The 27,829-nt window shown below is 39.6% G+C and overlaps 8 protein-coding genes across 8 annotated transcripts; 5 read left to right on the forward strand and 3 right to left on the reverse strand.

The window, feature by feature from the left end:
* Nucleotides 1-291: 291 nt before the first annotated feature.
* Nucleotides 292-1,213, forward strand: P175DRAFT_0492829 (uncharacterized protein; the record flags this gene model as incomplete). Its single annotated transcript, XM_040895919.1, has 2 exons — nucleotides 292-635; nucleotides 700-1,213. The coding sequence occupies 2 exons, from the start codon at nucleotides 292-294 to the stop codon at nucleotides 1,211-1,213; spliced, it is 858 nt and encodes a 285-aa protein (XP_040751867.1).
* A 1,131-nt stretch (nucleotides 1,214-2,344) lies between these two features.
* P175DRAFT_0478312 (purple acid phosphatase family protein) lies at nucleotides 2,345-4,620 on the reverse strand. Its single transcript, XM_040895356.1, has 4 exons — nucleotides 4,251-4,620; nucleotides 3,501-4,196; nucleotides 3,004-3,444; nucleotides 2,345-2,942 (listed from the first exon to the last, which is right to left on the reverse strand). Exons 1-4 carry the CDS (start codon nucleotides 4,604-4,606, stop codon nucleotides 2,552-2,554), a joined length of 1,884 nt encoding a protein of 627 aa, XP_040751868.1. The 5' UTR covers nucleotides 4,607-4,620; the 3' UTR covers nucleotides 2,345-2,551.
* A 730-nt stretch (nucleotides 4,621-5,350) lies between these two features.
* P175DRAFT_0531814 (uncharacterized protein) lies at nucleotides 5,351-6,977 on the forward strand (the record flags this gene model as incomplete). Its single annotated transcript, XM_040899903.1, has 6 exons — nucleotides 5,351-5,385; nucleotides 5,463-5,521; nucleotides 5,583-5,667; nucleotides 5,750-5,819; nucleotides 6,203-6,391; nucleotides 6,489-6,977. The coding sequence occupies 6 exons, from the start codon at nucleotides 5,351-5,353 to the stop codon at nucleotides 6,975-6,977; spliced, it is 927 nt and encodes a 308-aa protein (XP_040751869.1).
* A 285-nt stretch (nucleotides 6,978-7,262) lies between these two features.
* P175DRAFT_0501097 (uncharacterized protein) lies at nucleotides 7,263-8,342 on the forward strand. Its single transcript, XM_040897092.1, has 2 exons — nucleotides 7,263-7,985; nucleotides 8,057-8,342. The coding sequence occupies exon 1, from the start codon at nucleotides 7,327-7,329 to the stop codon at nucleotides 7,927-7,929; it is 603 nt and encodes a 200-aa protein (XP_040751870.1). The 5' UTR covers nucleotides 7,263-7,326; the 3' UTR covers nucleotides 7,930-7,985; nucleotides 8,057-8,342.
* Nucleotides 8,343-9,279: 937 nt separating this feature from the next.
* On the forward strand, nucleotides 9,280-10,600 carry P175DRAFT_0417640 (uncharacterized protein; the record flags this gene model as incomplete). Its single annotated transcript, XM_040893087.1, has 4 exons — nucleotides 9,280-9,499; nucleotides 9,554-10,164; nucleotides 10,196-10,348; nucleotides 10,412-10,600. Coding segments are annotated over 4 exons (1,173 nt in total), but the record flags the coding sequence as incomplete, so codon positions are not given.
* Nucleotides 10,601-10,727: 127 nt separating this feature from the next.
* Nucleotides 10,728-11,455, reverse strand: P175DRAFT_0501099 (uncharacterized protein). Its single transcript, XM_040897093.1, has 2 exons — nucleotides 11,402-11,455; nucleotides 10,728-11,328 (listed from the first exon to the last, which is right to left on the reverse strand). The coding sequence occupies exon 2, from the start codon at nucleotides 11,244-11,246 to the stop codon at nucleotides 11,025-11,027; it is 222 nt and encodes a 73-aa protein (XP_040751872.1). The 5' UTR covers nucleotides 11,247-11,328; nucleotides 11,402-11,455; the 3' UTR covers nucleotides 10,728-11,024.
* A 187-nt stretch (nucleotides 11,456-11,642) lies between these two features.
* P175DRAFT_0217589 (uncharacterized protein) lies at nucleotides 11,643-13,553 on the reverse strand. Its single transcript, XM_040892617.1, has 6 exons — nucleotides 13,220-13,553; nucleotides 13,058-13,153; nucleotides 12,856-13,004; nucleotides 12,651-12,789; nucleotides 11,969-12,591; nucleotides 11,643-11,919 (listed from the first exon to the last, which is right to left on the reverse strand). The coding sequence occupies exons 1-6, from the start codon at nucleotides 13,296-13,298 to the stop codon at nucleotides 11,689-11,691; spliced, it is 1,317 nt and encodes a 438-aa protein (XP_040751873.1). The 5' UTR covers nucleotides 13,299-13,553; the 3' UTR covers nucleotides 11,643-11,688.
* Nucleotides 13,554-17,460: 3,907 nt separating this feature from the next.
* On the forward strand, nucleotides 17,461-27,637 carry P175DRAFT_0557172 (uncharacterized protein; the record flags this gene model as incomplete). The annotated part of the gene is made up of 8 exons (XM_040900751.1): nucleotides 17,461-17,548; nucleotides 17,624-17,648; nucleotides 17,715-17,889; nucleotides 17,940-17,993; nucleotides 18,050-18,356; nucleotides 18,449-18,757; nucleotides 18,837-19,207; nucleotides 27,629-27,637. The coding sequence occupies 8 exons, from the start codon at nucleotides 17,461-17,463 to the stop codon at nucleotides 27,635-27,637; spliced, it is 1,338 nt and encodes a 445-aa protein (XP_040751874.1).
* Nucleotides 27,638-27,829: the final 192 nt, after the last annotated feature.

Below are 27,829 nucleotides of genomic sequence, written 5' to 3' on the forward strand. Positions count from 1 at the left end.
GGTAGACTTGCTAAGCTTTTCCCACCAACAAATTCTTTTGCAGCTATCTCGGCGCCAACAGCGGTCATTCTAACTGGCTGAACGAATGTTCGGTCTACCTAGGAGATACGCTTCATCTACCCTCTATTGGCCAAAGAGTCTGGCTGTACGCGCCGGTCCTAAGCCGTTATTATTGGAATGAGGGCACTATTCACCACCCCCTAGGACATATTAATACATCACAACCTCTTTCCTTTCCTTTTCATGTGCGTCTACTCCATACGGAACGAAGTCTAATATCGTACCATCATCATGGCATCTACTGCAGTATCAACAACAACAGCAGCCACCACCACCACCACAGCCACCGCGAGCACAACTACTTTTGCTCTCTCAACAGTATTTACCGCGCCATTGTCGTGCTCGTCCAGCTGGACATATGAAGCGTCCACATACAATAACATCACGAGCGGCATCCTAATGCAAAATGTGCTGTTAGGTTATCGAGATACACGTTGCTTTCCAACCGGATTTAATCAAGCCGGTCGCATCGCAGCGAACGTGGTATTCAGCCCCGGAGCTTGTCCGCATGGATATGTAACGCAGTCTCCCATCTTGGTCGTCTCCTCTACCACTACGGCAACTTGTTGTCCGGAGTAAGTTTCAATTTTCCGTCCCGGCCTTTCCAAGTAAACAGTTTTGACCATGAAAGCTATCCAGGGACTTGCCGAACTATGAGAGTAACGGATACCAAGGCTGTCTGGGGACTTATACCGGCGCTACTAGTGTCGCAGCAAGAGCTGGAGGATTTGGATCCGCCGACTACACCACAAGCACAAGTATTTCAGGAACTTATCAAATGTGGGGACAGCCTATCACCGTTGAGTTTGAGGCCAGTGATATGAGTTTATACAAGACAGCTACCATGACGTCGACATCTTCAACCAGTAGCCCGTCGTCGACACCACCAACCAGCTCGCCCTCGTCCACGTCCAGCAAGCTATCTAGTGGCTCCAAGGCAGGCATTGCTGTTGGTGCAACCGTCGGCGGACTAGTTGTGCTTGGCCTCCTCATTTTCTGGCTATTGATGATGCGGAGAAAGCATAAACAGCCAGGGCGTGCAATCTCTCGAAAAGGCCTGCAGAGCCAAGAGGCAGAGCTGGAGGCCAAAGAGGCGCACTTGGAATTGGACGCCATGGTATACGAGTTACCGGATAGTCAAATTGGAATTTGAATTTGTGAGGGGTACATGTTTACTACTGGCTACTAATGTAGACCATTGGCCCGATGGTTACATTTCGACCGCAGTGACCACCATGCTGTGACTCAATAGCCAGCTACTACCGCAAAACAAAATCGCAAACGACAAGCAAAGAACATCCGGCAAGTTCGTTCGATGCTTTTCCCAGAGAACCTCGTATTCCCATTGGAATGATACGCGTCATACTCCAATAGGTAGCACACATACCTGCATAAATATGTATGGCAGTGAGGCGGTACCTGAACCGTTGAAGCGATGTGCAGGCAGGCTCGACCACGGCGAGCTGAATGCCTACAGCATTCCACGTTGCTTTGGAACGGTTCGAACAGTCATCGAAGCTGAGTACACCGGACACAGGCCAATACACGACGCTTAATGGGGTTTCGATTCGACGGAGGAGGTATACAGGACCGAGAAGTAGGGAGGTCTGCAGTTTTCAGGCGGCGAGTATATCTATCCATGGAACGTGGGACGACAATAATATATAATTTGACTTTCCGGAGGACATACTCGATATTCTAGTATAGAAAGAGCCAGGAGCGAGCAGCGTGTTTCCAGCCGCGACGATGTGTAACGTTCGCTAAAAATAGACTCTTGTCAGGTCATAACTGAGATCTCGTTTCTTTCGTAGCCTTGTAAAAATCTCAATGGATATTTGTAAGATTGAAATTTATTTATATTCTTGCTCTGATGATGTTAATACGGTTCTTCGCGATACTCTACCGGGGCAACTGACGGTCCTCCGCTTCGCTCCCGACACTTATTCTTAATCCCAGGGTTTGTATCATCAGCGCGTGTTATAGATAGGATGGACGCGGCCATAACCAGCAAGCATGAATCTGTTCCTGTACGCCCTAGCTGCGGCTCCACCGGTCTGAGCATGGTTACTCGACGATCAGGCGTAGTTGCGGCCTCTCCAGCACCTGTTGGTAGATATGTAAACCCTTGCCCGTGGTCGAGATGTTTGGTACTGCCTGCCCGCGTGGTAAACATAGTCTCATCCTGATCGAATCTGGGTATGTGCATTCTGTCTTCGTACATGATGATGGGTGGTTGCTAATAGTGATGACAGAAATAGAACTACGAAGGGAGATAAATTCGGTAGATAAATTCCTAAACGTGCACCCATACATAATAGGTGGGAGGTAAAGAGATGTATTCTAGATACATTTATTAAAATCTCATGACCACTAGCTGATCAACAATTAGAAGCTAACCCTCACACATTAAACAGGCATGAATAAACGGAGAACCTTGGGGTTTATATTACAAAGGGTGATCTACTGCCCAATGCGCTGACATGAATGTTATTTAATTAGGAGCAGCGCAACCTTGAGGCTCGCCAGGGTGTCCGGGCTTTGAGCCATGGCCTCCGTGAGCAGGGGCATCCTTAACAAGCATCAGGTAATCCCCAAGGGAGCCATCATCGCCTCGGATAAACTCCCACTTGGCAGCGGTTTCACTGACGACAGTCAACTTACTGAAACCATAGTGAGTGGTGTCCAGGAGGGCGGTGATGTTGGCCAGGCTTTGGCCCTTGCTGAGCACGCTGTGGCTTTCGATGTTTCCGGCCATGCCATTGACAACATGGGTGACCGACTTGCCGTTGTTGGCGCGGTAGGTATTCTTGTCGATAATGGACTGGCGATCAATAGTGCCATTGGCACCAAGAGGCCACATACGCTCATACCAGTGAATGTGACTTGACAATCACTCGATTAGTGTCTGTTACATAGAGGAGAGATAAGGTGGACGTGACTTACCCAGAGAAATAAGCATCAACACCGTACTCAAGCAAAAGACCTTCAAAGGCATCGCGAATGTGCTTCTCATAGGAAGAATAGGCGGAGCTGTACATGGGTCGGTGGCTCATGACGAACACCCAGGGTGTCTTCTTACGGTCAACAGAGGCCAGATCGTTCTTGAGCCACTTGTACTGAGCGTACGACCTGGTGTCCTTGAAACTACCATCAACGGGGCCGAAGGGGCCACTGTCGGTAATGTACGTTTCAGAAGCGGTAGGAAGCTTCTCATCGCCGGTGACATCTTCTTGGAAGGCCCATTCGGGGCTGTCGGCGTAATCGGTCTCGCCATCGATAGAAACAAAATGGGCCAGGCCGTAGTCGAAGGAGTACCAGAAGTTGCTAACACCACCAGTCTCGTCTCCGGGCATATGGAAACGGTGCTGGTACGCAGTGAAATTTCTGGTTTCTTGGTTAGCTTGCCGTACAAGCGGACTTTCATATGTAGCGATTCCTACCTCTGAGAAGGAGGACAGCTGTAATAGGTGAGGTTGGCTTTAGCAGCAGTGCCGTTGGAAATATCGTGGTTGAGATAAGCAGTCAAAGTATTGCCGGGACCATCGAACTCGGCACAGGCAGCCTCGTGATTTCCAGGCATGACCATGTAAGGAATCTTGGTCGTGACGGGGCTCAGCCACTGTTGCCAGAGATCCCAGTTGGACTCGTACAGGACACTCATATCTCCTCCTTGGGGACCTCCTTGGTTGGCAACCTCGCCAGCGGGGAGTGGCGTCTTGTACTCCTTGGGAATGGCGCCGCCCCCTGGGAGCTCGGTGCTGGTGCCATTGTAGCAGACGGGCCAGTCATCGGCACAAGGCAAGATACCAGAGTACCAATCATCTGCATAACTGATGTCACCGCCGTGCCAGGCGAAAGCGGCTCCCTCCTCGGCCGCCTTCATGAGATGCTTATGGGTTCCCTGGGCATTGGTGTAGCCCATATCATTGAGCACAGCTACGGTAAATGGCTGTTTGTCTCCGGCCTTTTGGGCAGTTTTGAAGCTCAAGACTTCGGACTCGGTGGTCCCATTGGCGGCGGGGATCTGGTAGTAGTAAGTCTTACCAGCGTCAAGCTTCTCGAGGCTGACCTCGTGGAAGAATTGACTGCACTGGGTGACCGCCTTGACTTCGGAGCAAGAAGGGGTCCGATCGTAGCTAACTCCAGATCAGCCTTGTCATTCATTTTCTCGAAGACGTGGAGGAGCATACGTGTGGGTTGACCCATAGGCAACCTTGTCCAGGTGGTGAGGATTCTTTCCCCAGCGAACGGAAGGCGCCTCACCCAAGCCAAAGGGGGTCTGGTAGTGAATGTTCATACCACGCGGCAAATACGACACTGAAATAACGTTGACATTATTGCTTGGATTGGCCGACTTGGGTTTCACCGCAGGAGGCTCGACCAGACGCGGGAAGCCCTTGCCATTGCCATTGACCGTAGGATCGACCCAATCGCCCACAGGGACTGCGGGACCGGTATAGGGATACCGATCGTCGACAACCGGACGAGCCTGGGCGGCCGTTGCGGTAAGAGCGACGAGCAGAGCAGCGGTAGTCGGGGCCTTCATGGTCGCGTGCTGGAATCCACAACTCGACAATGATACAGGAACCATCTCGATCAGAGGCCGGCCTGCGGTCAGTTTATACCCGTGGACTGACGGCTAGATCCGCCGTCGCTAATAAAACAAAAAAAAAAAACATCTTATCCCCAGAATCACACGTGTAGATACAGTACCCATCAATTGGCCAAGAATCCGGATATTCAAATTAAGTAGGTGATACACAACAGGGTCCTGAGGTCGTATCCAACTGCAGCCCAGTTAAGGTGTGGACCCCCATTTGTCCGCCGTAAGCATGTGGACAAATACCGCCGGTTTCATTGGCGATATCTAGCTGGAATTAATACCTAGTTAGGGCACTAACGGAGTCCGCAGTGGAGCTGGAATGAGCTTGAGTTGCTTAGCTATTGAGAACGATATACTAGAGTTTCTCGGCTGGGCCGAACACATGGTCTCGGATGAGATTTGATTTGTTTAATTGATGCTTACAGAGAGTATTGTCTCAGTCCATCTCGTATAATAATCATCTACTGACTAGCTGGGTAGATTCTCATAGGTCCGAAGGGTCTTTTCACTGAAACCCTTTAGGTGATTTCTATAATTTCCCTTTTTACTCGGTACAGAGAGGTGCAAAGCTTTACCAATCTATACTCTTCCATTCTTTCTGCGCAACCCTAAAAGACGCAGAGAAAGGGGTTAGGAGTACATCTTATGTACTTTATATACTCGCGGGGTCATAACTATGCTTTTTCCATGCCTTTTGTGCTATCCGTCGAGCCACTGATAGTGTATGTGGATACGACCTCCAATTCATTGAACAAGAACTCTGTCATTTCATCCAGGTATAGATCTGGTTTCTCTACAGCGATCCGAACTGGTTACAAGGCAAGCAGATCCCGTTGCCTGCTATCTCCGGATCTACCGGTAAGCATAAGCCAAACACGCATCTTTGCATACATACACTTGGACGGCTCATCATTTATAGGCATTCCGAACCCCAGGACCTATACACACGAATTCCCGTGGAGAATTTCCAAGGCCAATATCCTCCCTCCACCCGAGGGCAAGACGTATTGATGATCTTTTTTTGAAGGGGAGTTCTTCTCCTTCCTGCCAGCTTTTCCTGTGAGGGACACCAACTGATAAGCTCAGGCTGCGGGCATTGGATGGGGTTTGGTTCTTCCCATGTTGGCGAATAGTATCCCAGTGCTTCCACTCCCGAGTAAGCCTCCTTCCACGGATGGCTGCCTAGAGGCTGTGAGGTGCGGAAATTTTGATTGTGTGATTGTTAGCGAGCTGGGGAATGCTCCAGGGTCTCTTGATGCGGTGGCCACCAAGCTTTAATACCTCTTCTACACGGGTGGCGCCTTGCCTGAAGGTGTGGGTGAATTGGTATCATCTAAAATCCCAGTTTACTCTGCCCTTAGCTCTAGTGACTGCGCCGCGTTTCCCCAGATAAGAAACCCCAACCCTCTTTTTACTGAGACATGGAAATACCATGCATTCATCCTGCTGTCAGACACGAATTTAGAAGTCATATGGACGATTTGTACGAGCTTGTGGTTGTAAAATCAGGCTAATTGTCACTGCCCCGCACATGCACAGATATCAAAAGCAAAAGCTCTCATCTTAGATCCGGAGAAGCCCATGCTCCGTGCTGGCAAGGGGACAGTCCAACGTGAGGGTACCATTCGGCTTTACTCTGATGAGATTGACGCTCTCTACCGCGACGCAGATATTGCGGCCATTCCAGAGAGGCAAATCAATCATTCACTTCTCTCTCTGGAAGATTTAGTGAGTCACTTGCATACATTGGGTTCCAAATGTCACATCCTGGTCCCGGTTTGATGATGACACCAATTTCTTTGAGCTCGGAATGGACTCATTGCAGGGATTGCGCTTGAGTACCCCCATTCGATCAACCTTTACAATTGCTTCAATTTCGCCAGCTCTTATTTACAAAAATCCGTCTGTGGACCTCCTAGCCAGGTGGGCAAAATCAGAGATCTTGGTGCCTGTCGGGGACAACTATAATCGTCTAGCCCTAATAAGGCACACACTAGAAGGTCACCAGCGCCAGGTCGACAGTTTTCCGTCCTTCAGAAGCATATACGACTTGGAAGAGAGAAAGCCCACCTCTCAAGTAATGCTTCTCACTGGATCAACCGGTGCCATTGGGTCGTTCATATTAGACCGCTTATTAGTGGACATGGACATTGCCTATATTTACTGTCTAAATCGGGCTGCGGATTCCAGGCGCTTCAAGCGGCTCGAAATCGCCAAAGGGGTCTTCCATGCAGTTTCAGCTCCGATCGAGTTAAAAATGAATTCAATTAGGTCTAACTGGAGATCTGGAAGGAAACGGTGGCTATTCGCTTAATGGCAGTGCTGTTTGCATTCACTGAATCCAGCACTCCAACATTCTCTGTGTGAGCAAATCTCTACGCAACGTCCAGCGTATCCAACCAGAGTGGCTGCGTGGTTAGATTCGCGGGTGGATCAAAGAGTCAAGCCCTTAAAACAACAAAAAAGCTCTAGTTGTTGAACTGCGTTCATATTAGTGTATATTGTATACATTTACCTGCCATAACTTTAGCCACAATTGGTCCAAAAAGCCATCACCCCTCTTTCGTGCATAAATCAGGCACCAACAATGTATGGGAACCTCGGAAGAGCCTTCGAACCTTCCAATATCACCGGCTTCATTAACATCTCTCACACTAGCAACGATGGCTTCCGCATCAATCACTAGAGACATCAAACCGCTCCGGTCGACACTTCAAGACCAAATCGAGGAACTCTCATCCGCGCCCCACGACCACACCATCCACAGCTTGGCTGTTCTTCTTCCACAGCTAGTTACCTCGATCTCGGCAACAGGCGACCGAGTCATAACTCACCCCGAGTACGAAGGAACAGGCAATCTGGATGACTTGGGACGAATCTACCTCAAAGCTGCCGATCGATGCACTACAGAGCATGCGTCATTTAGCATCCGCCTCCTACATGTGACTCTGGACAGCATGATGGAAGGCCTCTATGTATCAAGTCAAACCCAACTCCGAAACGGTCTAAAGGACGGAACTGTCAACATGCCTCCCTCAGAAGCAGAAGAGTGTGCTTGTTGCATGGGTGAGCCTTTTGCGGTGATTCTTGCTGGATTTCACGAGAAAGAGGCATTGCTCTTCTGGGAAGACGAATACCGAGCCATTTGGGGAGACGAGGAGACCCAGGGAGGGCGTTATGGGGCCGGGAAGCGTTGGCTTCGTGCGTCCATGGAGCAGGTGGAACGCGCCATGGCTCGCGAGACTCCGTTGAATGGGAAGCTTTAATCACTTCATCTGTACACCCCAGAGTGCATCCAGACGTCGATCTACGCTTATGTTATGTACGCACATCTGTCTCTACCGTTGACTTTCAATTAGGCCTGTCAATTTATAGTAACACGTATTCGAACAGTATACACCAGGGGGCTAGTTTTGCTTGTGAAACCACAAGGCCACCTTGTTTTATTTCAACCACTTACGAGATACTTCAGCAATCCATCTAGCTCCTGGTTTATAGAAGAGCTCCCAATGAACAGCCGCGCCGGATGCACTGTCCGCAACGTATTCATTAGGCACGTTGGATCAATAATTCCTTCTCGTAGATTAGCTTAGTCTAGTGATCCCAGAACATACATCCTCTATATTCCCCCCTACAATTCAGTAGAAAAGATTGCCATAGCCATGAATGAAGGGGAACCTACATACAAGCTAGCTCTCGGGTACAGCTCCATATAACCTTCGAAATCGCAACATATAATTCTAGCAGATCTACTCCGTACCCCAGCAGGTAAACCCATGAATTGGGCCAACTCGATTATCGACCATTTCCTTCCGTTTCATTCCATCGACTAAGCGGTCTTTTATTAGTCAAGGCGAGGCTGCAGATGCCATCGGTTATCTGAGCCGTTTCTGGCTGAAGCGCTCCTACATCAGCAGCCACCACCACACAATTTACCAATCACTCAAGGCTGACGGCTCGGGCTCCTATTCCTGCATATCAAGCCGAGTATATTGCAAACTCGTGTTATACGGATATTCAACATGCAGCTGAACAGAAGGGGGTTTTATTATTCCCTAGATTATACCCTATTTAGGTTTTGATTCCCAAGCCCAGTCTCCCAGTCTCGTCGTCGATTCTACACCAATTCTTCACACAGTTTCAGCTTCATATATTGCAGTGAAATATTTTTCCTTTTCTTTTTTTTTTTTTTTTTCGTTGGTCAATATGGAGTTAGATACCCCGATGATCGGGTTGGACCCGGAGGACAACGTTCAATTCAAACCAGGTCCCTGTGTCGTCGCAGAGATGCGACGATATTCTGTCAGTTTTCTATCGCCGTCTATCTGAATAAGCTAAATCTGACCCTTCAGCACACAGTCCAGAAAGGCTAGCGAATATAAGAGGAAAGTCGTAGGCGCCCAAGAGGTTGATAACTGGATTGAGGAGCGAGTATGTTCCGGCATCTCCTAGGTCCCTCGACGTTTCCTGTGTAGAACAACTTATCAAGGCGCGTGGAGTAGGGCGAATTTGCCAGTCCGGCTGCGTCTGAACACTGTGGAGCAGTGCGGTGGATGTATGTATGCGTAATTATTCCTACAAAAGGATCATCTTCACGTCCGCTAACCGGCGGTAGTTTTGCATGTACCTCGCCGACAGCTCTAGATTCAGACGGCAACTATCTGTCGTCAAACGAGACTTTGGAGCTGGCTCTGAGTCAGGAAACTTTTGACCGATTAACAACTCGTTATGGATTCTCTCCTCAAGTGCAAGAAGCCTGGCGATACAGATCATCATCTGGCTGCGGTGCCCGAAAAATAGAATACGATGACAGCAGCGGCGAGATCAAGTCTTTAGGTACGTAGATCTCTAGTCCACGCTCACGGGTCCTTCGGTTAATCAACGACATAGTTCTTGTCATGTCCATTCGACTGTCTGGTAGCTTCGCATCAGTCATCGCGATTAACCACGATTTTCGCAAGAAATGTACGGTCGTACTAGCCTTGCGCGTCAGTCCGTACGATCAGACTCTTCTCCAGAAAGCACTAGAATCACACCAAGACCTTGTGGGCCACCCCCTACTCATACCTACTATGGTCGTCGAGATCAGCCTTGCGACAAATATGCTTTATATGCAGAAAATTCGGCACGAATTAAGCGTCATTGAAAAGGCAACCGGACAGCATGCTTGGCTCCAGATTCCCGCCGCCGATGCTCCCGCGCACGACAGTGAACTGTCAAGACTGGGGCACGCTGTCAAGATTCATATCTCTCTTTCACGCCGACGACTCGATTCGATTAAGTGTTGGCTGGAGCTGATCAAGAAAAGTCTCAAGGACCTTGAACAGCCCATCAGTAACTCCTTCGTGCGCACCGCAGGACCAAAACATGAATATGAGCAATGGATGGGCAACGTAGAGCTCTTAGTCCAGTTTCGTCAGGTTGATCTATGTTATAGCGATCGCAGAGCCGACAATCAAGTTACAGCCGTAGGCTCCCCAACCCCTAAATTCAGAATCGAAGTACTCTTCGGAGCTAACATGAACCGTGCAGATTTATGGCCTTCTGAGCCAACGAGATAATATGGTGGGAGTATCGGTTGCCATCGAATCCAAGAAAATATCAGAAGCATCAAAACGTGACGGATCAGCCCTGAAATCACTTACTGTCCTCACGGCCCTTTTCTTCCCCGCAACGTATATTGCTGTAAGCCATTGTCTCTTCCCTTCTGCATCCTGCTGCAATCAAGTAACAGGTCAAAAAAATCAGACTCTCTTCACGCTTCCCAACTTTGCAGGGACCCCTTTTTGGCTGTACTGGGCGGTTGCTATCCCCCTGACGCTAGTTATATTCGGCTCGTGGGCTTCCTGGACTTTCTACCGACAGCACCAGATTGCGCAGGAAACAACCGCGCGTAATATCGATCAGGATATTGAGCTTGATCCTGAGCGCGCTTTCCCACCGTCGCCGTTCAATGCCGCTTCCTCGTCTTTTGTCATGTCAACGCTACGCCAGATCAGATTACAGACCAAGCAATCCCACGCACACTCTACGTCGGCCGATGCTATGACACAGAGAATTGAACATTCCGTTGGTAACAAGAACATGAGACATTAAAATCGCATACATAGCGGGCTGTAACCGAACTTTGAGGCCGGAATTTGCAGGATTCCAATACACTCGATGGGTCTTCCTGATTGAAGTTATGCTTCGCCTCTGTAACGACCCTAGTAAAGACAAGACAGGACAGAATTTTCCGCTCTCAAACCCTTCAACCAGCGACAATTATCAGCTTCCACGTATAGCCGGCAGTCTCTTTCGCAGGCGTAAACCTGGACCCAACAAACAGACACCAAGTAAACGACCACCACCACCACCACGCTCATGTCGACTGGGACATGGTTACATGTTCCTCACCAGCGGACCTTCCAGACGTGAAATTGTATTCATCATTCCAGTTCTCCTTTGCAGCGAGGAGCGGTCCCCATTTTTCCCGACATTGAGAGAGGTTCTTCTTCAGCCTTCCAAACAGGGTAGACTGTGATGAGTCCCGGTGCTCCTTCATTTCCTCTTCCCTTCGGTTCCGGGAGAATACCCAACACATTCTGTTGGATTTCACTGGCACCGGTTTCGATGTTTCGGCGTACTCGAATGCAACCGGTAACCGTCCTAGTAGAACATCGTTGCTGGCTTAATGAATTGAGCTACAGATATGAAAACAGGGAGGTAATGAAGCATCACCTACTTTTAGTATACTACCTGGTGTCCGGTAGGGAAAAATATCTCGTATAGGAGCTGCCGGCATCATCATCACTACAGCAAAAGCAAGGGAGGAAACCATGATTTGAGGCCCGGATGATTACATCATGACAGCTGGGCCGTTGGTCCATTTTGGTTAATTTACATTCCTTTCTACGGGTATTTCACGTCTCAATTGGGCTATAATTGCCGCTAATTGGTTACAATTACAGTTATATTAGTGCATGGCTCTTTTCATTCCCTTTGGATGGCCTTGTTTAGCTCTATTGCGTTCCGATACCTGCCCACTAAACACTCAGCGCGGACATGCGATCGATCTTGCTGAGAGTAGTCGGAGAGGAGACGCCACCGAGCGAATGATTATGGCTTGATATGCGCTCGAGATCTGGTGGACGTTCCCTGCTCTGTCGCTCACGCCAAGTATGAAGCAGCAAATCTTTCTTTTCCTTCGCCAAGTCAAAACATGCCAGTATCATGGGCCATCGTACTGCACACGCCATGCCGAAGAGACCCCCGGACTACGATGTGTTAGTATCTAGGGGCTTCAAAACAGCCGAAGTGACTTACAGCAAGGAGACATAATGCGATCATAGAAGTAGTTTCGTTTGATCCGATCCAATTCGTATAGCCGAGACACGCACTCGCGTCTCCATTTGCCCGTATCAAACAGTGGACCCAAGGCGCCAGGTCTTGAACAGAGTACTCTGCGGGACTGCGAAATCGCAACACTGCTTGGCCCAGAAAGACTACAAAGGAGAGTATCAGGCAGGCGATAGCGATAGCTCTCCATTGAAGGTTCAAGATGCGCCAGATGCGCGAAGATGTTTCTCGCGCTGCCTCTGCTCTGGAAATCATCCCATCCGGGCTTTCGGACCGTTTGAAGATAGAGAGCCCTGCCGTGATTCCCGTTGTCAATACTCCGCACACACAGTATCCCATGATGTACAGTTGAATCATGAAGGAGACAAAGGCTACGGCGAATAAGGGGGTCCAGAATGACCCGATGCTGCGAGGATAGCTGATATAACATACATCGCCGACTTGATACGAAACGCCGGATAAGCCAAGTGCTATGCCAAGCATAACAAGAGACCCGACGAAGATACAACCGAGAGCAACGATTCGGAATGTCTTTCCAGGTTCTATATCCCAGCAGAGCTGAACGTACAGGGAGATGGACCGGAAAAAGCCTAGAAAAACGTCAAGTCAGGCTCCGCGCCGTGGTTTATGAAATGAGTGAGTTACGTACAGCCGATGATGAGAACCCAAGCCCCATAAAGTAGTAGTGATCCAGAAACGGCACAGCTGGTGTTTGATAGCCAGTTGTTGGGCGTGATGCTATCGTGGCAATGTCGAGCAGTGGTGCCCAGCGGAACAACAAAGGCAACCTGTTCATATAGCCATGGTTAAATGCCAGTAAACGCATGGTTGACCAGTGGATTTATTTAGCTCACCGACATAAAAACAAACCCCATCAATGGAGAGGTTTTCAGATAATGCCGCTGGGTTGTTCTGCTGGGGAGAACAAAATATGTCAAGATCGGGATCACGATGAGGATGAGGACGCAGAGTCCGATCCAGGGTACCATGTCTGTGGTAAAGTCTGCTCCCCAATCAGCATCATTTTCTAGGTAGTCGAGAGGCAGGGTAGAATACCATCAGAGTATACCCAGTCGGTAATTGGACACGGGAAACAGCAAGACACAGTCTCGTTTCCTACGACAAGATCCTCACACCAACGACCAAGGATATCTAGTATACAACGCATCAGCATTTGTGAGGAGAATCGGCTAAGGGGGTTTTCGGTAAATAACTTACATCCGTCCCCATCCTCAATCGACAGCTCTGCAATAAAAGGAGCTGGGCACAAGGTAGTCGAGTTCCCCGTGGCCGTCATTGTGCCAAAGCAGATCTTGTTGCGCAGGCAGCGTTCAGCTCAACCTACAAAATGATACAATCCCTCATACGAAATTATCGATATGGGTTATGTAGTGCGCGTGAGCTGTATGATCAAAGAATCCCAACTGACCAAGTCCACCAGGAACCAGGGGTGTTGGGTCGGTTTTACGTCTCAGCGCAAAGCCATCTGGTCTGACCAGAGCACAAAGTTCCTAGGAGTAGAAAAGGCAACCCGGAAAAGTACCGAAGAGCGATTGACTGCCCGGACTGCATTGCATTTGCCGAGAAACTGCATATCCTTCTCGGTGGAAGGTTCACTATTTCATGCCCTGAAGGATTTAGGGCCGGATTGCGTTAAAAGAAAAAAAAGAACCCCCCAACGGCGCAGACAAGGCCCCGCCTCCCGTGGATTAAGCAGAACTTAGAAGTTAGAAGTCATTTCCACTCAAGCCCACTAAGCCGCCCATAAGCCCATAAGCCCATAAGCCCTGTGTGGGGGGGGGGGAATTCAAATTTGGCATGAAGCTAAGCGCACATCTTCATCTCTACCATTGGTCCGGAGGAGAAGAAGCTGTCCGGCTTCCAGGAGTTTTAAGGATATTTCTAGCGAGCTGTGCACGATTCTCTGTGCGCAGATGTAGTCTATGTATACGATCGCATGTGGCATGTTACAATCACAGGCACAAAAATAATCCACCAGTACGAAGCCATATTTACAAATCCCCATTCATAAGAGTTACTAATGCGCTATATAGAATCAAAGTGGAAATGGATCTGCATTTATGTACTCCGTACTTCCGTTAGAGGATTATACTAATCGCTCTCCAGTATAATAGAGCTTGGTGGCTTCTTCACTCCCAACCCTCATCTCCCTTGCCCAAGAAAGAATTAACCGTTTCGAAATCGTGTCCAATGTTTCGGGCCTACTTGGAAGTATCGGATATATTGTACAAGAGGGCGACCTGTCTAGGTGAACACCATGTTTGTTGCTCCGCTCCAAAATTGACACATCAACTTTGCGCCATCAACAACGCCGAGGCGTCTAAAAGGAACTTTCGCCATCAACGCTAAGGGGCTGACAGCGGGATCGTTTGGGTTTTCCCCCCGTGTATTCAGGGGTATTGCCCTTAACTAGGAAATATATATACGTTGCCCAAAGTTAAAAAGATGGCGTCGAAAGGGAGTTCAGGTCTAGAGCATGGTTTACTGATATAGCGCTCTCCACTTCATGACCAGGACAGGAAAAGCCCTGGGACCAATTTCGATCTTCCTAGCAATTCTCGTAAGGGTTGACATGCATTCCGATTCTTCGAATATACACGCCGGTTTTCCAAACTCTAATGTTAGACAACGTTGTCTGACTCTGGCTTGCTAAACTGGCTGCTGACTGTGAATCTCATACGAGCTGAGCGTTGGTGGACCGCAGTTAACCGGTTGTTTCACGAGATAGGACGGTATAGAATAGAGTGAGTAAGTAGCTAATGAAGAACACCTTGACGACTCCGTATAGGAATGGAGATTCATCACCGACCATCTTGAACTCGCAGCTGGACGTGCCAAAGCAGGTCCTATCTACAGAAAAAATGTCCTTCAGCCTATCACATCCTGCCATTATTAAGATTAAGCTACTCTTGTAATATCTAGGGTGGTAAGTCGGTAGCTAACGCGTAAGTAACCCAGCCGCTTCCGAGAGTCTAAAATGCTTGCGATATTCTTATTATCCCCTGCGCGCTACTGGTAGCCCTTTTCATGGCTAACCCTACAAGACAAAACGGCGCTGGCCTTGCATTAGCCGCGTTAAATTAACGCATAATACCGAATTCATGTCTTCTCGGTATCCCCAAGATTAATCACGGCGGAGTACATCTTCCAAGTTAGGTGGGAGGAAGACACAAGTCCCCCCCAATATCCGATTGTACTCGAATATCCTCATTCAACGAAGAGTTCGGTTGGTGGCATTGGTTCCAAGATGATCAGGATTGGGCGCAGGGTAATTAGGAAACCAAGAGCAATGTCATTGTTTATAGTTAGAGCAAGCAACCGTTTTTAATATACTGGCATAAGTTAGTCAACCTCGTCATCCACTTACGATCTTGTGTTTACTTCCACATGAAGCCCTTTCCACCTCGACCGAGCGTGTGCGTTTCCCCCAAAAAAGGCCGTCGTTGACACTGTTCCCCTTCCGTCCAAACCAGCCATCTCCCACCGGTAACCAATATCTGACCATTTTCGATGAGTCTCAATTCCTCCCAAATGGATTTTTGGGCCGTTTTAGGTCCCTTCGGGGGAGCTTTGCGGTCCCAGAACCCTGAAAAAATTTGATAAACGCTTTCACAGGGCCGGTTGCGTTCTGTTCTTCGTATATAGCTAGATGGGATTGGTGGCGTTGAGTCCTTGGATCTGAATGTAATAGGCTGGTAAGGTCTCGACTTCCATAATGGTATGATTTGGCTTATAAGTTTGGAAGATAGTATAGACGCGGAATAAGGTATCCACTATCTCATCTTTGGGGGAAGTTCAATGTCCAAACAGACCGACTTGTCGTGTTTAAAAGGGGGCGGGTTGCGAGGAGCTTCAGCTTTTCCAGCGGTGGCGGCCATGACAGTATGGATATATCTATATATGTATATATATACATATATAGATATATCATCACATGAATAACAACGCCTTTCTAACTTTTCCTTTTTACCTAGGGGTTTGTTGGGAAATCGAGAATGCCCTCACGGGGGACCAAAAATCCCTCGGAACAGAGGCTGGGAACCTCATGTGATGGAATAGGGAGAATACAAGCTAGGAAGGAGACCAGGAGTGACCGGACCAAACTCTATATCCTCACGGAACGAACTAGGAAAGTTCCCGGAGGCGTTAAACTAGAAATCTAGACCGAAAAAAAAAAAAAATACCAGACAAGCATCTCGAGCCCCTGTCCTTTGGAAAAAGTACCAACCAAATCCTGTTGACTGGCCTGCCGCACGTTCCACCGGATCGGCCAATTGCCAGCTGGAATTGCGAACCTCTAGCTTGCAAGACCGAGTGATCTGCATATATCCATTGGCTCTGCCTGTCTGCATGGGTCTGTTGTGCTGGCGTGTGCGGAACCTCCCCTGGCATGTTACCGTACTCCGGTAGATGCCATGTGGGGAATCCAGTATACATACATACCATTTACCGCATTTTCTTATAACGGGTCACCATTCGCATAGAGATTAGTCAATAAGCTGGGTGGCTGACTTGGCAAGAGTTTGATTTGGGTTGATATGGATTATATTCCGTGCCTAGAACCAGTTTGGATATGCGTCTTAATTCGCCCCGCTTGGGACTTTGTTAGTGGAAATAGCTCCGAAAGAATGAAAATGGTTTAGTATACGGAGTATAGACTACTGTATCAGAGTAATGAACTTGCTTGTGATGTTCAGATGAGGATCCTGTAGTTAAAAATTTTTTGCATGGGTTCAATAACCATGCTTCATCATCTGAGCCATATATCACATATCCATGCACATAAAGGAAAATCTTGACTTGGTTATAGACTCGCTGTCTCTACTGCCTTGATTTCCATGGTAAACCCAAAGATATGTAACAAATCCATGAGAAATTGGTATCCGGAAGGCATAAAAAGAGATGCTTAGGGTTAGGGTTCTTGCTGCTAATATACCACCAGTTAATACTACTCTAAACGGGGCTCTCCCTAGGTCTGATAATAGTCTCTGGGCTCAAATATCGGATTTACCCATCTCATAGATATAAAGCAACCATGTGCTTTGTTTCTCAGGGCACTCTGCCTATACAGAACGTAACCGAGGATGTTAATAACCTGTTTGGCTGCGCTGCTATAGTCAATAAGATCGGGGTCGCACCATGATCTGGCTATGCTGCATTTTGTGCTGACCGCTGGACAGGGATAAGTCTTGCCTGCTGGCAATGCTTGCAGCTCGCCTTGAAAACAGGTCTGAGTGGCCTGTCACGTCCTTTACCACATAGTTCTTGCCAACAATAGCCCGAGACTTCGTTCAGAACAGGTTTATGCATTATACCAATTCACTGATGTATACAGCTCATTCATTTACATATAGTTTTGTCAGATATCATGCCAATGAGATCAAAACTATTTGGCTAAAATAACAAGCCATGGTTAGGATAAGAAGTGTGATGTTCGTATGGAAGATGAAGAGCATCCGGAAAGCGAATCTTTAAGTCGATGGCTGACGACAGGAATGCTACAGGCATCTGAAGAAGCACGGTTCAGTCTGTGGGAGCCTGGGATTTAAGGCAGCCATATCTTGGAGCCACTTCAGGTTTGGGCGATAAAACAGCCTCCAGCTAACCTCAACCATCGCCCTGACAAGTACTTCGTTCCCTTTGAACATATCTAGAACATGAAATGCACAATATGATCGGATTCACTCAACAGGGACGAACGGCTACCTAAACTCCAACGTCGAGACAGCTCCAGTACGGTTCCAAGGGGATACAGCTCGGCTACCCACGATGAACTCTGGACCTCATCATGGGTAGAATCTCTACCCACGCCAAGCTGTATCCCCAACTTGCAGAAGGAACAGCTTACTGTGGACCAAGATAATACTGTATTGGCTAGAAAAGTCCATCTTGACACCTTTTTAGCTGAACGGTAAAGTTGGCAATTTCACTACAGCCGCCGTCGCCTCTGTCCAACAACATTTCTGCCCAGGTAAGTTGCGATGCCTATTTCTGAGGTAGTGATTGATGTAACTAAGTGAATTCTAGCAAATTGACAAGCCAGAACGGAAACCAGCAATTGCACCTCAATCGAAATCGGTCAACGAACGCGAAAACGGAAGCTTTGAGTGGATTCCATCTCTATCAGACGAGATTGAATCACGGTCACGATCCACGTCGACAGACCGTGGACGGCCTCGTTCCGTTTCACCCAGTACGAGTGCCTCGTCCAGAGATGTTAAACCACATGCATCCAAGGCTGTGAACTATGTTACAATCCTTGAGACCAAAGATTGTTTTATGGGCCCGTCAGCCACTGGTCCAACTCCCGAAGATGTGGCTCCTCAATCGATCAGTTGAATATCCGCGCGGAACGTTGTTTGACAATGAGTTTGTCAAGGATTTTCAATAACACATTGCGAAATTGTGGACCAATATAATATGCAGAGAATGCCTTCATCCAAGGAAGGATAGAACTGAAAGATGTGATTGATGGATATAATGATTCATGGCTCAAGACAGGGCTAATATATGGCCCTACACCACAACCAGACCATGCTCGAGGCTGGAGATGGTCAACGTTTTCAGAGAGTCAGCGGCAAAAGCTCGGAATCAGGCCAGAGCAAAAATCACTATATGCAGTGCAAGAAGATATGCACTTCCCATACTTGACAGCAGAAGTTATATGCGAGAATCAGGCTCTAGAATTTGCCGATCGACAGAATATGCACAGCATGTGTATCACTTCAGGCTGTGGTGAATCTAGCTCAAGCGGCTAGTTGCGCACAAGAGGTGCACCGGAGACTCCTTGGATTCTCGATTTCACACGAACTAGAGGGCGTGCGGATCTACGGGTACTATCCGGAGATTGGCGAAGATGGAATTAAATATTATCGTTGGGAGGTGAAACAGTTCAATATTTGGACGGAGGAGAATAAATGGATATGTTATCATTTTGTTGAGAATCTTGATCGCGAATTTCTCCCTATTCACACCAATCAATTGATGCACTTTTTAGAAAGAATTCCTGATCCACAAGATATATCTTTCGAGCGCGATATTGATTATGGTGTTGGTTCCCAAGCATCAAGAGTCGGTTTTCAAGAACCTGGATATAGCTGGGCCCCATCTTCTCAGAACCAAGGATTACAGCCGGAGCTACGGAGCATGATCCAGAACTTACAGCAGCAATTAGATGAACAGAAGGTACGGGAAGAGAAACTTCTTACTCAGTTAGAACCGCAGAGAGCAGAGCAGAAGGCATGGGAAGAAAAACTCTTTCAATTAATAGAACAGAAACCACACAAATGATAATTAGATATTAGTATAAGTACAACCAATAAAAATGTCCTCTTTTAGATAATCTCAAGATATATAAGTCTTTGAGGCAATAAGATAAAGAGTAAGGTTATATAGGGCCTATATACTAATATAATAGCTATCTCTTCTCTTTATTAAAATAAGTTAAGGCAATATTAGTATAGTTCATGCTAATACATGCCTATTAATAAAGAAATGATGAAGGTCGTCAAACTATGATGGTAGAAAGTTGACCGAAATGAATTCAATTGGGTCTAACTAGGAAATAGAGAGAAGGAGAGATGCTTGGAGGAAGCATGGAGATCTAGAAGGAAATAATAGCCTTAAATATATAGAGTAGTCACATGTTACTATCTTCTTCTTTATGGTAATACTGCTTTATAGTAGTGCTAGTTATATTTACTAAGTATAGTACTCTAATACACCCCCCTTAATAATATATTTATTATATAAAGCTATTTAAAGTCTATCTCTAACCTATTAAAATCTAATCTCTTAATAAATTTATTAAATTTTATAGTTAGTAGTATCTTAATTAGCCTATTAATAATATTATCCTCTCTACTAACTATTTATAATTAAATTCTACTATTTTTAATTATTTCTTTAATAAAGAAGTAGTAAATATCTATTTAATAAAATATAAATATATAATTTAGCTTCTTTATTAAAATAATAATATTTATAGAATTAATATATAAAAATATAATATTTTTTATAAACTTTTTTAATCTAATAATTATATATAATTTTTATAATTATATAGCTAGTTTTATTATTATATTCTATATAATAAATTTAGTAATAATTAAATTTAAAATAATTAATAATTACTTTACTAATCTTTATATAATTAATACTTTAAATATAAAAAATATAAAGCTTTTTATTAATTTCTTATCTTTATAATCTATATAAAAGATATTAATATATATATATAATAAATTATTTAAATAACTTAAGATTATTATATAGTCTAAGATCTTCTTTAAATATTAGAAAACTTATTTAATTATATTATAATTTAACTTAATAAGATTATAATTTCTCTATAATAATTATATTATTATATATTAAATATCTAGTTAGGTTTAAATAATAATCTAATTTAAAGATCTAGTTAACTCCTAATAATAGGTAATATTATCTTTACCTGCAGAAGTATATATAGTATCTAGAATAATACTACTAGTATCTAGTATCTCTCTAGTTAATTTCTATTCTAGAGTTATTAGTATATAACATAGCTAAAGACTATAAAAATTCTATTTATAGAGTATTTTTTAGATATATATATATTAGAATATTAATATTAGATTATTAAATAATTTATAAATATTATATCTCAAGAACTATATAGATTTACTTAATTACTTTAATTTAAAATATCTTTCTAATTTATCTATAAATTATTAAATATTTACTTTATTAAGGCTAGTAATTATTATATTATTAATATAGATAATAAATATTAATTACTAATCTAGATTATAATAGAAGTATAAATCTTTATTAATTATTTTTATACTAATTTTTACTAGAATATTATAGAATTTCTTATATTAAAAAAATACTAATTATTATAATTTATATAAGACTTAGAGTAATAAATATATTATATTATCTTACTTATTAAAACTAGTTAATTAATATATATAGATTTTTTAGTCCTTAATTATTATATTAAGATAGGTAGTTACTATATTAAATTATACTTATTTTAAATTAAAATAAGTAACTATACTTAAAAATAACTTTACTAAAGTATCTATTACTACTAGAGAGTAGACTTAGTTAAAATTTATACTTAATTTTTAGAAATTTCTATATATAACCTATCTTATATAAAATTATAATATATTATTATTTATATCTAATTTTAAGTTATATACTTATTTTCCTAGTAAGATCTTTATATCCTTTAATAATAATATAAATTTATAAGTCTAAATAGCTTTAAACTTACTAATTTAATTCTATATTACTTATATCTAGTAATCTTTTTATAATAACTTTATTACTTAAATATAGGTCTATAGGATTCTAACTTTATAAGTCTTTATAGGCTTAATCTCTAGTATAAAATTACTAGAATCTAGTAATATAATATCTAGTAATACTATAGTAATTATATTAGGTAATTTTCCTAACTTTAGATAGGTGTCACAGTGCGAAGCCATAGTACCTATCTAGTTAGATTCTGCCTTGACTGTCCGCCCTTATTCCTGTATTTAAGCCATATTATCCTTAATCCTATTATAGCTCTTCAAGCTACATCTTATCTATTACCTGACACCTACTATTCTACTATTCTATCTAGTTAGCTCCTAGTTAATAAATATCTAAATCTAACTCTACCCTCTAATATTATATAGCTTCTCTCTACTAGAAGTTAATTACTACTATTATACCTGCCTTACTACCTATATTACTTAAAGATATAGAAACCCTCCTATATAATATCTTTAATAAATTAAGATAATATATTACTAAAATATACTAGTTCTCTATTACTATTATAAAAAAACTCTATAAATTATCTATTCTATACTTTACTATTACTAATCTTCTTAACTATATTTAATAAAAAAATAATATAATTAAGTATTAGAAAATATAAGCTAAAAAAATCTAATAAGAGCTATTTAAAGTACTTACTTAAAATAATATATTTTTTTAATTACTATCTTTTTTTAAAAGAGATACTAATATTACTACCTCTCTTATTATTACTATTATTTTTATTATATCTATTCCTACTACTTAAACTTCTAAATAACTTTCTAACTTTAATAAATTTAATAATTAATAAAGTAACCTAAGATACTTTACTTCTTAAATTTATTAGAAAATAATTATAAATCTTAACTATTTTCTAATTCTAAATAATAGAATAATTTATATAACTAATTACCTTAAAGAAATCTTATATATCTAAATTTTATTATATATCTAAAATAGAATTTATAAATTAAATAATTATATTAAGATTTTAGAAATCTTAAAGAAAGCTTTTAAAGACCTAAATCTAGAAATTAATACTTATACTAATCTATTCTACCTTTAATAAACTTATTATAAGTTTAATATCTTTTTTACTAAATTCTAATATCTTATATTAGAAGAAAATATAAATAAAGATATCTTACTTATAATTTTAAAATAGGCTATTAGCTAAAAATTTTAAAAAATATTAATATACTTTAAAGCCTTATTATAATATTATAATTTTATTAATTACTTATAAAATCTAGAAAACTACTATTATTATTATATAAGTACTACTCTATCCCTATCTATAAAGAATTCCTAGCCTTCCTAACCTATTTTAAAGCTAACTCCTACTACCCAAATTCTTATAGTCCTTATTAATCCTATTATTACTACTACTCCTACTAAAAACCCAATAGACCTGTCTACTACTTATTACCTTAATTATTAAACCTAATACCTGTGTTACTACTATAGCAGCACTAATTACCTAGTAGATAGCTACTTATATCCTAACTAAAGACTAACTAGCTATACCTCTATATCTACTACTAAACTAGACCTATACCCCTTATTAACTAGAACCCTACCTACCAAATACCTTATATCCCCTAAATTAGAAAATAGAGTATTCCTAACCTAAGCTATAATTAGGGATACCCCCAGCACTTTCTCTATCTATTAAAGGCTGCGATAACTAGAATAATAGTAAAAAAAAAAAATTACTAATCTAAATTAATAATCCTGCTTATTAACCTAGAAATCCCTAATAAGATTCTACTAATCTTTATTATAATTAACTCTAGAGCTAAAAATAAATATTTTATAAATTATAATTAGGCTATAAATAATTAACTAGAGATACTACTATTAAGGAACCCTATTTTATTAAGGGGATTTAATAATACTCTAGTAGAATCTAGTAATATTACTTATTTTATTTATTTAACCTAAAGAATTTATAATTATATTAAAAAGAATATTACTTTTCTTATAATCTAACTTATATACTTTCTTATTATTCTTAACTTGCCTTAATTAAAGACTTATAACCCCTAGATTAGATTTACTAATTATACTATTTTATTTAAAAATCCTTATTATAAAAAGTACTATAATATATCTCTAAAATTTATAAAAATTTTAATATTATATAATATACTACTAAAAACTTCTCCCTAATATCTTAACTCCCGCCCTAAATCTCTAAAGAATTAAGATATTACTAGAGTCTTAATTACTACCTATATTATATATACCTACCATGGATACTAGATATTTACTACTATTATTACTAATATTAAAGCTACTCTAAACCCTATTACTATTACTAAATCTAAGCTACAAGAGTAACTACTCCCTAAGTTTACTAAGTTCTATAATATATTCTTACTAAAGGAGGCTGAGTACCTGCCATCCTACTAACTTAATAATTATAAGATTAAATTACTACCTAGAAAAATCCTACCTTTTAAAAGCCTATATAGTATATCCTGAGATAAACTAAAAATTCTAAAAGAATAGATTAAAGAGAACTTAAAAAAAGATTTTATTTATTCTAGTTTCTTTCCTACTATATCCCCTATCTTATTTATAAAGAAATCTAAAAAAAATCTATAATTCTATATAGATTATCAAGCCCTAAATATAATTATTATAAAAGATTATTACCTATTACTATTAATAAAAGAGATACTAAATAATCTAAAAGAGATAAAATATTTCTTAAAAATTAATATTATCTCTACTTTTAATAATCTATAAATTAAGAAAGAATAAGAATATCTTACTATCTTCTAAACTTAATTAGGCCTATTTAAATTCTTAATAATATTATTTAGGCTTACTAGAGCTCTAGTATTATTCTAGAGATTTATTAATAAAGCCCTATATAATTATTTAGATATCTTTTATACTATATATCTAGATAATATTCTAATTTATAGCTAAACCTATACTAAACATATTTATTATATCTAATAAATATTAGAATACTTATAAGTAGTAAAACTTTATACTAAATTTAATAAATATAAATTCTTTATACACGAGATAAAGTTCCTAAAACTAATTATAAATAAAAATAGCTTCTAAATAGACCTTAATAAAGTAAAAATAATTATTAAGTAAGAAATACTAACCTATTTAACTAATATTTAAGCCTTTATTAACTTTAGGAACTTTTACTACTAATTTATCTATAATTTTTTAAAAATTATTAAACTATTAATTAACCTAACTAAAAAAAATATTAATTTTAATTAGATACCTACTTATTAAGAAGTATTTAAATAACTAAAAGCTACTTTTATAAATACCCTAATATTAAAACCTTTTAACTAGTTAAAAGATATAATTTTAGAAATTAATACTTTTAATTATATATTTACTAAAGTACTATTATAATATAATAATAAAAATATATTATATCCTATTATATTTTTCTCTAAGAAATATTCTATAATAGAATATAATTATAAGATTTATAATAAAGAATTATTAATTATTATTTACTACTTTAAAAAATAGTATTCTAAATTAGAAGAAACTCTATTACTTATAAAGATTATTATAGATTACTAAAATCTAAAGTATTTTATATTAATTAAGCTACTAAACTATTAATAAGCCTACTAATCTAAATTTCTATTAAGATTTAACTTCTAAATATATTACTACTCCAGGAAGTTAGGTACTAAGCCTGATATACTAACTAGGAGATTAGAGAATCTACCTAAAAAGGGGAATAAATAACTCCTTTACTAGAGTTAGACTATTCTAAAATCTAAAAACCTACTACCTAAGATTACTACTAATCTAAGATTAAATATTAATAGCTAATATCAAGTATACTTTACTAAATAACCTGCTACTAATAAACTAATCTCCCTGCTACTAATACTATAACTATTATTTAATAAAGCTTATTTATAAGATAAGAAGCTCTAGTCTATTCTAAATATTTTAAAGAATAGTCTATTAAGACACTCTAATATTATACTAGCTAACTATAGACATGCTAGTCTATATCTAAAATATTAAGACTAACTTTACATGCCTAACTATAATAAAATAAAAGCTAAAATACTAAGATTTTATTATAAAAATCCTATTACTAGATATCCTAAAAAAACTAAGATATATAAACTAATATTATATAAATATTTCTAGCCCGAGATCTATAAATATATTAACTAATAAATCTAAAATTATTACCTTTACTACTAAATTACTCTTTCTTAAAAAGTAAAGTAAGGAGTACTAAAACCTCTACTAATTTTTAAATATATCTAGTAAGATATAAATATAGACTTTATTATATACTTATTACTAAGTAATAGTTATAATACTATCCTGGTTATAGTTAATTATCTAATAAAGATAAAATACTTCTTTCCCTGTACTAAAATAATTAATATTAAAAAGATAGCTAATCTATATCTTAAGTATATTTAGAAACTTTATAGTATCCCTAAAATAATTATATTAGATTATAGAGTCTAGTTTATTACTATCTTCTAGAAATACCTAATATCCTGCTTAAAAATCTATAACCTATTATCTATTATTTATTACTCTAAGACTAATAACTAAATTAAATATATTAATACTATCTTAGGATAATACTTACAAGTATATATATTATACCTATAAGATAATTAATCTAAATAGCTATTAATAACTAAATTTACTACTAACTTTATTTACTCTAAGTCTATAGGAGTATTACTATTTATAGTTAATTATAGATTTTACTTAATATTAAGATTTAAATTAAGCTACCTTATTATCTACCTTACTAAGAAAGATACTAAGAAGTTTACTAATATTATATATAAGATTTATAAGTTTATCTATACTAAAATCTTGTCTATTCAAGCCTATTATAAAGTATAAGTTAACTACTAAAAATAACCTATATATTACTATACTATAGGATAAGAAGTCTAGTTAAATATTTATAATATCTAAATACTCTACCTATAAAAGAAATTAGACTAGAAGAACTTTAAATTATACTATATTAAGAGAATTATTAACCTATATATTTATAAACTTAAACTACCTAAAAATATAAAAATCTATCTTATATTTAATATATTTTTACTCTACTCTACTACTAATAATTCTTTACCTAGTTAATATCTTAATCTACCACTACTTATTAAAGTAGAAGAATTAGAAAAATAAGAAGTTAAAGAAATCCTTAATTTTTAATAGATTTATTAAGGCTATAGTAAACTTAAGCTATAATATACTATTAAATAGATTAAATATAATAAGCTAATTAAAGAGCCTACTAAGTATCTAAAGAATACCTACTAATTAATAAATAATTACTATCTCTATTATCCTAAGAAACCCTAACTAATTCCTCCCTAGTCTTAATAGAGCTTAACCCTAAGGAGGGGGATACTATCATAGTATAAAGCTATAATACCTATCTAGTTAGATTCTACCTTAACTATCTACTCTTATTCCTGTATTTAAGCCATATTATTCTTAATCCTGTTATAGCTCTTTAAGCTATGTTCTATCTATTACCTAACACCTACTGTTCTGCTGTTCTGTCTGGTTAGCTCCTAGTCAATGAATGTCTGAATCCGACTCTGCCCCCTGACAATAGGATCCTAGTAAATAAGGTATTTCTAGAAGTATTTTTAAAAATAATATAGATTAGAATTAAGATTATTATTCTTATTTTATCTTCTCTTCCTATAATTACTTTACTTGCTTATCTTTAAAATAAATACTTTAGTATTAACTCTTTATAGATCTTGAAAATCTCTATAGAGTAGTAATACTACTACTAGTATTATTATTAGTAGGATTCTATATCTTTACCAGGTTAACTATTTTTATATTCTTAATATTAAATTTAACCTACTTTCTAGTCTTTAAATACTTCCTTTTTAATATATCTAGAGTTATTAAAGCATAGTTATTTTTAGAAGATTCTAAAATTAGTAAGACCTCCTTATATTAGATAAATAATTTTAAAAGCCTTTATATTAGTTATAATATTAATATTCTTTTAAAAATAGATTAACTAGTATATAGATTATTTATAATAAAATAATTAATTATCCCTTTATATCTACCCTACCTAGATTATTCCTCTATATTAAGTCTTACTATCTCCTCTATATCCTTACTAATTACTTAATTATTTTACTTGATAATGGTTTTAGAAACAGTCCTGGAGGCCAGTATCTACTCTAGTATAATAAACTTAGTAGTTTTAGAGATAGCCCTAGAAGCAGCCCTAGAGGCAGGTAGCCACTTGGGTATAATAAGTTTAATACCTGCCTCTAGATCAGGTAGGCTTGGTTCAGGTAGGGCTAGATTAGATATTAATATTTAAATTCTTTCTATAATAACCTTATTATTATTTATTAATAATAAGGTTTAGGGAATAATATTATTTTAAAATATATTATTATAGGTTATTCTTCCCCTTTTAGTATTAATAGATATAGTTACTCTAGATAGACTATTATTATTTAATTTTAGTTT

This window comes from Aspergillus ochraceoroseus (genome assembly GCF_002846915.1).
Source record: "Aspergillus ochraceoroseus IBT 24754 chromosome Unknown P175scaffold_4, whole genome shotgun sequence".
In the NCBI taxonomy this organism is placed as follows: Eukaryota; Fungi; Ascomycota; class Eurotiomycetes; order Eurotiales; family Aspergillaceae; genus Aspergillus; species Aspergillus ochraceoroseus.